This window comes from Phocoena sinus, chromosome 3 (assembly GCF_008692025.1).
Source record: "Phocoena sinus isolate mPhoSin1 chromosome 3, mPhoSin1.pri, whole genome shotgun sequence".
Classification (NCBI taxonomy): Eukaryota; Metazoa; Chordata; class Mammalia; order Artiodactyla; family Phocoenidae; genus Phocoena; species Phocoena sinus.
The window spans coordinates 157,591,043-157,603,091 of record NC_045765.1 but is presented as its reverse complement, the minus strand read 5'-3'; the positions used below and the strand labels follow the sequence as shown (position 1 = coordinate 157,603,091).

Genomic DNA, 12,049 nt, shown 5'->3' with positions numbered 1-12,049 from the left:
GGGGATGCAATTTATTCCACAAGTCATGCATCCAGAAAATAATCTTTCTAAAAAATTAGAACATAGGGATCATTTGTCACTTGATAGTGTATTGTGCTTAATAAAATGGGCAGCACTCAGAGTACATAGATATTTTGGAAAGCTTTTTAACTTCCTGAACCAAAACCTTGATCCAAAGAAACAAAAGTACCTAAAGAAGTAAAATCTCTACACAAGAAAATATGTTTCTGTCTGTTATTTATGCCTCTAAGTACCTAAGATTTTTAAAATTCCAATAATATTGAGTTCTGGAAATGCTATTGAACCATTTTAAGCATTTTTAAAAATTTATTTGAAAAATTTACATGAAAGCTATTTGGATGTTTTAGTCTCCAGTCAGTAGACTAACAGACGTCACTAAGCCTGGATTTAGGCATTCATTCCAGGGCTAAATGAGTTACACATGCCCACCTGGAAAATAGGTTCTCCTTCTGGTGTCAGGACTCTGATTTGGGGTGGTTACCATCACATACTAGGCTATTAGGTAAATTTGAGCCCCAAATGGAAAAATGTTCAGGGGTCTTCTGTATCTTTATTGAAGAATGGTAAAAGTGACCACATTCTATTCAATCTCTATGGTTAGTTAGCTGTGTGATTGGAAGCCAGTCACTCAGGCATCTTAGTCTATGATATATTCATCTCTGTAAGAACAGGATTGTCTCAGTCATCTTTAGGTCCCTTCACATTCTCAAATGCCATAGTCACATGATGTTTAACAGTAAACAGTACTGTTTACAAACAGTAAAATACTGGTCAATCTAAATGTGCTAACTTCGTTATCTGCAATGTGATAAATGACAAAACACAAGTCAAAGACAGACTTCCGATTTTAAATGCAAGCCTGCTTTCTAGCTGAACTCAGTTTGCATGAAATGTCCTTAATGAATTATCTCCTTTGTATCAGAAAACTATGACAGTTTTGATGAGGGTATATTAAGGCTTTCTATTAAAGGTCCAATTAAGATATTCTTGACTTTCACTAAGCTAAACTTTTATAAATCAATTTGGTCAACAGAATAAAAACTCAGTTTAATATGAATATATTTTGAAACACATTTTCCGAGTATTCTTGTCTTTCTTTTCAGAAGTTTGAATCCTGTATGCAAACTTTCTTAATCAAAAATTTTTACTTTCTTTTTCAAGTTTGCTATATGACCTTGTCATTATTTTGAAATATCTATTTTTTGCTGTTATAACATTCTAAATTAATGAGGTATTCCTAACTGCCATCTCATCATGAGCTGCGTGAAAATTTCAGAAATGTGTAAGAAAACTACACACTAATAAGGATTCCATGAATATATTGGAATCATTTATTCTCTGAGGCTACAATTAAACTCAAAACAAGATGAGTAATGACTTCTAATTCTCTGCAACTATTCTTTTTTTTTTAAAGATATTTTAGAAAGATATTTTTTTAATTTAGCAAATATTTCCAAACCTGATCACAATTTTATTTCTTATGTTAGCGTATATATTGGCTATAGTTTCCTAAATAATGTCAAGGTAAGCATTTGAAAAAATTATGCAAGATTTTTAATATTTCTTTCTGATGGCTTTAAAGTTTCTATACAAAGAAAATACTAAAATTTTTACCAATAAATAAATGTATAGATAAATTCAGATTATAAATCAGAGTAGAAAAGAAGCAAAGATGGGAGGATATACTTACTCATATAAATTCATACTAAGGCTCTTCATCCTACGAGAATTATTAATTGCGGGCTTCAATAATTTCTTTATGTTGCACTAAATCAAGTGGCATAAGTATTTGACTTTACAATATGGAGAAACTCTAAAATAAAGAACAGGTTTTTTTTCGCGAGATGCTAGAGTTAAAAATGGAATTCTCTTCAGCATCTTTTTTTCCCAGAGTATGAAACACATCTGAACATGGGAAACATTCACTTCCTACTTTGTGATATCAGACTTCTGTAAATGCATTTTATTATTATTATTAGTTGAAATATACAAGAGGCAGATTTGGGGGCTTTAAATAAACAGGGTTTTTGTAGTAAAACAAAACTGGGTTTAAATTCTGGATCTGCCACTTTATCACTATGTGAATTTGGCCAAATTACCGTTTGTACCTCAGTTTCTTCATCTATAAAATGGGACTAATATTGCAGAGTCATTAGGGTTGTTACAAGGGTTTGGGGCATGCTGTTACAAACCCCTGGCCCACAGATAGCAAGCAGCAAATGGTCACTGTTTTTAGTAGCCACATGATACAGGGTCACATTTTCAGAAAACTCCCCTGCTTCTGGTGTCCATCATAGGACTGCTCATCTGTCAGTAGCTACTCAGGAAATTCCTGAATTCTATTTCCAGTATGCCAGCAAGTGAGCACAGCCAGTTTAAATCAAGGTTTCTTCACTACTGTTAAATAGCCTGGTTCTGATTTTATTTTTAAGAAGGTTGATGATGATATTGCTGTAAATTGCATATCCTTGTTTTGAGTTAAAAAAGACAAAAGCTAGACATGATATGCTCTTAGAAATCTGAAGAACCTTACTAATAGTTTAGAAAATGGGAATACAAAAGACAAGTCAGGAAGCTTTTCACAAATACCTGTGAGACTCAAACTCCCTTTCATTATCAATTCTACTGACTGGGAGTTAATTGCATTTCAGGGCACATAGCAAGGTACATCTCTCAATGTGCACCTCCTTAATTAGTACAAACATTTGGTCCCTGGGAAAGGTGGAAGTATGAGGATTACTTTTGTATTTGTTAATGTTTTCTGCTTTATTCACTGTTTGCACCTAGAGGCCCATGTAAATGACACACTTTTGTTAAAATCAAGAACAAATATTATATAAGTTATGCCCTCAAACACCAGCTATGGAGTCTGATTATTTTAAGGCAGCTTTGGAAGGATTCATTTTAGTTGTCTAACCGAAACAAAGCAGAAAGAATAATGTACATGCTAATGGATTTGTGCTTCTCAATATTTGCATTTAAAGACAATATATCCGTCACCTTTGCATAGCAACAACTGGGCGAATGTGTGTAACATAGCTGGTGTTCAATTAAATGCTCCCAGTGATATACAGCAATTACTGAAGCAATTAACAATATAATGGAGCCATTATATATAATTTGTTTTTTGTAGTTTTTTACTAAATGAAACTTATGTTGAAATATTCACATGAATACACATATATGTGAAACATACATGCTAGTATGCATTTCCCAAAAATATATTTTCAAAATTTCTTTCCATGAGTATAATTAGCACCCCCATTTTACCAAAGTACTACCCAGTTTGGTGTACTCTGGGTGAGGGTTTTTCAAACACTGATATTCCAGACCAGATAATTCTCTGTTGTGGGGACTCACTTGTGAGTTTTAGGATGTTCAGAACCACCCCTGACCTCTACCTACAAATGATGGTAGCATTCCACACGGAGTTCTGACAGCCAAACACCTCTTCAGACATTGTCAAATGTCTCCCGGTAGGGGGGAATTTGCCCTTGGGTGACCACTGTTTTATGTGGAATAGTTTTTTGTTTTTTGTTTTTTTTGGTATGTTGGGATATATAGAGCAACATTGAAACAAGTTTGTCCCTGACCTCAATTTTTCCTCCTTTGGCCTACCTTTTAGGAACATATATTCCACCCTTTACAGCATTCTGAAATTTCATTATTATTTATTTTGAAATGCAAATCTTCCTGTCACTGTTTCTTATTAAACTCACTCATGCATCTCTGATTTATCTTTTCCCCCCACTGACACTGCTGTCACGATAAATTTCTAAGATGTCACCTTGGAAAGCCTTTTCCAAGCACAAAGTGCAAAGCCTTTTCATTATCTCTCTAAAGCATCTTTTTACAACCTCATTATTTGCTATTCCCGCACAGGTAACCTAAGCTCCTTGTGTACACAACAAACTGCAGTTATGTTCTCTATTCTTCACCTGTCTAATCTTAACCTGGGTTTTGAGCTTCAATTCAATCTTCCTCAACTCATTCCCTCCAGAAGATGCCAGGCATACTTATTCCCTACATATGTATCAGACTTTTATCACCCTTATGAAAGGATGTAAATTTTTTCTCTCCACTGGACTTCAAGCTGCTCTGTGTGTGTGCATTTGTTTAATTTCTTTATCCTGAGGAATATCATAATATTTGCATATAAAAGGTGCTTTAAATATCACTTTTAAAAATCAATGTACCTCCCACCTCCTTTAATTAAAAATATAGAATGCATCATTAATATCAAGTTTTAGTTTTAAAAAAAAAAGTCTTATCAATGTTTATCAAATATTTGCACATCAAACTCACAGCAGGAAATATTTTTACTATCAAAAGCTGTTGGCTCCTTTTGGTAAATGGCTACATTTATAAATATCTTTATAATGTTAACTTTCAATGTAGACACATTTTCCTTATTAAGTGTCAAAAATGCTATTAAAATATGGCATTCTATGGAATGATGAAGCATCGTGGTCTTTCCTGTGCTTGGACAAATAAGCATATCAACTTCTGCTTGCATCGCTTAATTAAAGATCAATTTTCACAACTGGGTTTATGCCTATTATATCGTATACTTTGTCTATCCTGCTTCAAGCATGTCCAGCTCCTTCTCTCAGTGTGAAAGAAGGGTTCTCAACTAACAAGGTAATGTTACTGCATTCACAGTTGAAGCAGAATTGTTTAAGACATACCTCTGTGCTTGGAAAATTGTTTCTCTCCAGGCATGAGTGCTGTGGCCATTATTTAAAAACTTAAGAACAATCATGCTTATATAAAAGGAAATGGAAACACTTTACAAAACATTACATAGATATCAAGGAGAATACTTATCATATTAGCTTTTGTTAAAATGGATGAGAACTAAAGAAAGTGAGAAGACCAACTTGAGAAAAAGTAGACAGATTTGTTTCAGGGTTCAGACTATCTAGAGCCTTAGAATTATCTGAGGGTATAAATACAGGGTAAGTAAAGAGTTTTATACATTATGCAATTCTTTGATTTTGTCATAATTGAGACAAAAAAACACCAAACACCCTTCTTATTATGTAAGGAAACCTTTAATTATCTCTGCATGACATATGACAATAATAAAATATTAGTCAGTGAGCACGTACTGACTATGCTAAGTACTTTCTGTCAACCTAATTTAATTCCCTCAATATATGTATGCAACATTATTATTCCTTGTTCATATATTTGATATCAAAACTCAGCAAGGTTGAATGACTGTATAAGATGACACAGTTAGTAAATCAAGTCACCAGAATTCCCACATTGTTCTTCCTGTCTTCAGAAGTGAGTCTCTAACTTGCCTTGGACAAGTTAGAATTAATTGAATGACTATTAGGTGGAGGCCACTCTGCTTAGCACTTAAAGCACATAGCTTGAAATGATCTCGCAGTAACTCTGAGAGATAGATATCTGTGGTGTTCTTTCACGAATAAGGAAAAGTAATTTCCTAAAGGCTTATAGCCATGGTGGCAGAACAAGGAGTCAGAGCTGAATATTTATTCCCAAACCCTCATTTTTGTGTGTGTGTATTTATACTTCCTATTGATAAGATACCAAACATTCTCTACTTTGTGATTAAATATTTCTCTCTAAATGTTTCCATTCAGTTATGCTCCCATCTATTAAGTCAAATGGAAAAAACTCATCTGTGTGGTCACCAATATATTCATGGAGATAGCTACATGTATGCTAAATTTGACAGAAACCCATCTGTTATTTATTCAGTTAAATAATCAGCTAAGATTATAGTTGAATTATATTAATAGAAAATAACATAGATGGGATGTGTAGCTGTGACGGCTTGTCTCTGTGGCTCCAGGATAAGAGTCTTTCTGAATAAAGATGCCAAAAATGTGAAGTGACTAGATGGCAGCCAAGAGATAAAACTAGGGAATGGGAGCTTGCAAAATATTGGTTCCCAGGGTGGAGGTCTAGCCTGAGCTCCCGTGGTGGGAGGTATGAGTCCAAACCATTGGACTAAGAGAGAACCTCAGACTCCAGGGAATAATAATTGGAGTGAGGCCTCCCAGAGGACCTCATCTCAGCACAAAGACCCGGCTCTATCGAACTGCCTGCAAACTCCAGTGCTGGACGTCTCAGGCCAAACAACCAGTAAGACAGGAATACAGCACCACCCATTAAAAAAAAAAAGTTACAGACGAAGGAAAAAGGTAAAAACCTAAAAGACCAAATAAATGAAGACAAAATAGGTAACCTCCCTGAAAAAGAATTAAGAGTAATGATAGTAAAGATGATCCAAAATCTCAGAAACAGAATGGAGAAAATACAAGAAATATTTAACAAGCATCTAGAATAACTAAAGAGGAAACAAAGTGATGAAAGACACAATTATTGAAATTTAAAATACTCTAGAAGGAATCAATATCAGAATAACTGAGGCAGAAGAACAGATAAGTGAACTGGAAGATAAAATGGTGGAAATAACTGCCAGGGAGCAGAATAAAGAAAAAAGAATGAAAAGAATTGAGGACAGTCACAGAGACCTCCGGGACAACATTAAACGCACCAACATGCAAATTATAGGGGTCCAAGAAGAAAAAGAGAAAAATAAAGAGTTTGAGAAAATATTTGAAGAGATTATAGCGGAAAACTTTCCTAACATGGGAAAATAAATGGTCAATCAAGTCCAAGAAGCACAGAGAGTACAATACAGGATAAACCCAAAGAGAAATATACTGAGACCCACATTAATCAAAGAATCAAAAAATAAATACAAAGAAAAAATATTAAAAGCAGCAATGGGAAAAGCAACAAATAACGTACATGGGAATCCCCATAAGGTTAATAGCTGATATTTCAGCAGTAATTCTGCAAGCCAGAAGGGAGTGGCAGGATATATTTAAAGTGATGAAAGGGAAAAACCTAAACCAAGATTAATATACCGAGAAAGGATCTCATTCAGATTTGATAGAGAAATTAAAACTTTTAGATAAACAAAAGTTAAGAGAATTCTGCACCACCAAACGAGCTTCACAACAAATGCTAAAGGAACTTCTCTAGGCAGAAAACACAAGAGCAGGAAAAGAACTACAATACCAAACCCAAAACAATTAAGAAAATGGCAATAGGAACATATATCTTGATAATAATTTTAATTATAAATGGACTAAATACTCCAATCAAAAGACATAGACTGGCTGAATGGATACAAAAACAAGACTTGAATATATGCTATCTACAACAGACCCACTTCAGACCTAGAGACCCACACAAACTGAAAGTGAGGGGATGAAAAAAGATATTGCATGCAAATGGAAATCAACAAAAAGCTGGAGTAGCAATTCTCATATCAGACAAAATAGACTTTAAAATAAAGACTATTATAAGAGACAAAGAATGTCACTACATAATGATCAAGGGATCAATGTAAAAAGAAGATATAACAATTGTAAATATTTATGCACCAAAAATAGGAGCACCTCAATACATATGGCAAATGCTAACAGCCATAAAAGGGAAAATTGACATTAGCACAATAACAGTAGGGGACTTTAACATCCCACTTTAACCAATGGACATATCAGCCAAAATGAAAATAAATAAGGAAGCACAAGCTTTAAATGATACATTAAAAAAGATGGACTTAACTGCTATTTATAGGACATTCCATCCAGAAACAACTGAATACACTTTCTTCTCAAGTGCTCATAGAACATTCTCCAGGATAGATCATATCTTGGGCCACAAATCAAGCCTTAGTAAATTTAAGAAAATTGAAGTCTTATCAAGTATCATTTCTGACCACAACACTATGAGACTAAATATCAGATACAGGGAAAAAAAAAAAAAAAAAAAAAAAAAATGTAAAAAATACAAAGACATGGAGGCTAAACAATACATTACTAAATAACCAATAGATCACTGAAGAAATCAATGAGAAAATAAAAACATACCTAGAAACAATGAAAACACAATGACCCAAAACCTATGCAATTCAGCAAAAGCAGTCCTAAGAGGGAAGTTTATAGCAATACAATCCTATCTCAAGAAACAAGAAAAATCTCACACAAACCACCTAAACTTACACCTAAAGCATTTAGGGAAAGAAGAACAAAAAAAACCCCAAAGTTAACAGAGGAAAGAAATCATAAAGATCGGATCAGAAATAAATGAAAATGAAATAAAGGAAACAATAGCAAAGATCAATAAAATAAAGGATGGTTATTTGAGAAGAAAAACAAAATTGATAAACCATTAGCCAGACTCATTAAGAAAAAAAAGGGAGAAGACTCAAATCAACAGAATTAGAAATGAAAAAGGAGAAGTAACACCTGACACTGCAGAAATACAAAGGATCATGAGAGATTACTACAAGCAACTATATGTCAATAAAATGGACAGCCTGAAAGAAATGGACAAATTCTTAGAAAAACACAACCTTCTGAGACTGAACTAGGAAGAAATAGAAAATATAAACAGACTGACCACAAGCACTGAAATTGAAATTGTGATTAAAAACCTTCCAACAAACAAAAGCCCAGGAATAGCTGACTTCACAGGTGAATTTTATTAAACACTTAGAGAAGAGCTAACACTTATCCCTCTCAAACTCTTCCAAAATATAGCAGAGGGAGGAACACTCCCAAACTTATTCTACAAGGCAACATCACCCTGACACCAAAACCAGACAAAGATATTACAAAAAAAGAAAACTACAGGTCAGTATTTCTGATGAATATAGATGCAAAACTCCTCAACAAAATACTGGCAAACAGAATCCAACAGCACATTAGAAGGATCATACACCACAATCAAGTGGGGTTTACCCCAGGAATGTAAGGATACTCCAATATATGCAAGTCAATTAATGTGATACACTATATTAATAAACTGAAGGATTAAAACCATAGGATAATCTCAATAGATGAAGAAAAAACTTTTGACAAAATTCAATACCCATTTATGATTAAAGCACTCCAGAAAGTAGGCATAGAGGGAATCTACCTCAACATAATAAAGGCCATATATGACAAACCCACAGCCAACATTGTTCTCCATGGTGAAAAACTGAAACCATTTCCTCTAAGATCAGAAACAAGACAAGGTTGCCTACTCTCACCACTATTATTCAACATAGCTTTGGAAGTTATAGCCACAACAATCAGAGAAGAAAAAGAAATTAAAGGAAACCAAATTGTAAAAGAAGAAGTAAAACTGACACTGTTTGAAAATGATATGATACATAGAGAATCCTAAAGATGCTACCAGAAAACTACTACAGCTAATCAATGAATTTGGTAAAGTAGCAGGATACAAAATTAATGCATTGAAATCTCTGGCATTCCTATACACTAATGATGAAAAATCTGAAAGAGAAATTAAGGAAACACTCCCATTTACCATTGCAACAAAAAGAATAAAATACCTAGGAATAAACCTACCTAGGGAGACAGAAACCTGTAGGCAGAAAACTATAAGATACTGATGAAAGAAATTAAAGATGATACAAACAGATGGAGAGATATGCCATGTTCTTGGAGTGGAAGAATCAACATTTTGAAAATGACTATACTACCCAAAGCAATCTACAGATTCAATGCAATGCCTATCAAACTACCAATGGCATTTTTTACAGAACTAGAATGAAACATTTCATAGTTTGTATGGAAACACAAAAGACCCCGAATAGCCAAAGCAATCTTGAGAAAGAAAAACAGAGCTGGAGGAATCAGGCTCCCTGTCTTCAGACTATACTACAAAGCTACAGTAATCAAGACAGTATGGCACTTGCACAAAAACAGAAATATAGATCAATGGAACAGGATAGAAAGCCGAGACATAAACCCAAGCACATATGGTCACCTTATCTTTGATAAAGGAGGCAAGAGTATACAAGGGAGAAAAGACAGCCTCTTCAATAAGTGATGCTGAGAGAACTGGACAGCTACATGTAAAAGACAGAGATTAGAACACTCCATAACACCATACACAAAAATAAACTCAAAATGGATTAAAGACCTAAATGTAAGGTCAGACAATAAAAAGCACTTACAGGAAAACATAGGCAGAACACTCTATGTTATAAATCACAGCAAGATCCATTTTGACCCACCTCCTAGAGAAATGGTAATAAAAAGAAAAATATGCAGTTGGGACCTAATGAAACAAAAGCTTTTGCACAGCAAAGGAAACCATAAACAAGATGAAAAGACAACCCTCAGAATGGGAGAAAATATTTGCAAATGAAGTAAGTGACAAAGGATTAATCTCAAAATATGCAAGCAGCTCATGCAGCTCAATATCAAAACAACAAACAACCCAATCCAAAAATGAGCAGAAGACCTAAATAGACATTTCTCCAAAGAAGATATACAAATTGCCAAAAAACACATGAAAAGATGCCCAACACCACTAATTATTAGAGAAATGCAAATCAAAACTACAATGAGGTATCACCTCACACCAGTCAGAATGGCCATCATCAAAATATCTAGAAACAATAAATGCTGGAGAGGATGTGGAAAAAAGGGACCCCTCTTGAACTGTTGGTGGGAATGTAAATTGATACAACCATTGTGGAGAACAGTATGGAGGTTCCTTAAAAAACTAAAAATAGAACTACCTTATGACCCCGCAATCCCACTACTGGGCATATACCCTGAGAAAACCATAATTCAAAAAGAGTCATGTACCACAATGTTCATTGCAGCTCTATTTACAATAGCCAGGACATGGAAGCACCCTAAGTGTCCATGGACAGATGAATGGATAAAGAAGATGTGGCACATATATACAATGGAATATTACTCAGCCATAAATATAAACAAAACTGAGTTATTTGTAGTGAGGTGGATGGACCTATAGTCTGTCATACAGAGAGAAGTAAGTCAGAAAGAGTAAAACAATTACTGTATGCTAACACATATATATGGAATCTAAAAAAAAAAAAAAGGTTCTGATGAACCTAGGGGCAGGACAGGAATAAAGACGCAGATGTAGAGAATGGACTTGATGGCATGGGGAGGGGGAAGGGTAAGCTCAGATGAAGTGAGAGAGTGGCAGTGACATATATACACTACCAAGTGTAAAATAAATAGCTAGTGGGAAGCAGTTGCATAGCACAGGGAGATCAGCTGGGTGCTTTGAAACCACCTAGAGGGGTGGGATAAGGTGGGTAGGAGGGAGATGCAAGAGGGAGGGGATATGGGGATATACATATGCATATAACCAATTCACTTTTTTATACAGCAGAAACAAACACACCATTGTAAAGCAATCATACTCCAATAAAGTTGTTAAAAAAAAAGAATACAATGGTATATATGCAAAAAAGGAAAATAACATAGAAAGTAAATATTTTAAATATTATTTAATTCATTTTAAATTACTGTGAGAGTCAATAAAATCTGTATATGTCTAAAAGGTGGAAGTATACCATACCTTACTAAGCTGTTAGCACTGTCGGGATCTTGTGCCAAAACTGTGCCAACAACAGTCCCAATCTTGGCATTTTCATAGACTTCCATGACATAGGAAGGCATGGAAAATAGTGGTGGTTCATCTACATCCCCAACAATGATCTTCAGCATGGTAGCATCTTTAAAAGGACCCAAGTGAGAAAAGCGAAAATCAAGATGTGTATTGGCTCCTTCTATGTTGAGGGTATATGATTTCTTTTTCTCATAGTTCAGTGGCTGTGGGAAAAAAAAAATAAGATTTCCAATATTATGACTACCATCACTTGTTAAACAATTATTTTCTTTTCCTTTTTTTGAAACAAACAAACAAACATGAATAGGTTTAGGTCAATCCACTTCCATTTATAAAGAAACTATGAAGTTTATCTTAACAGTGACACCTAAAGCAGAAACCATGGAAACTCAAGTCTGAATCAATTGTGATTTTTCAGAGCCATAAATATGATGATAACTAGCAACAAAAGGAAATTTCCCACAGTCAAACAAATATTGATTTTTGCAGACTCATTCTTAGTCTCTTCTGGTAACTTCTTTCTATCTCCTCTTCAGTTTAAATTATTAATTTTTAAAATATTTGCTAC

General features: G+C 34.4%; 1 protein-coding gene across 1 annotated transcript in view; it reads right to left on the bottom strand.

Annotated features, from left to right (window-relative positions):
• The window catches only part of CDH18 (cadherin 18), a 498,063-nt gene that overhangs the window by 92,619 nt on the left and 393,395 nt on the right, over positions 1-12,049 (bottom strand). Inside the window, exon 7 of the mRNA XM_032629158.1 lies at positions 11,431-11,684. Within this exon, the coding sequence (XP_032485049.1) occupies positions 11,431-11,684 (254 nt within the window). The remainder of the gene's footprint in view (positions 1-11,430; positions 11,685-12,049) is intronic.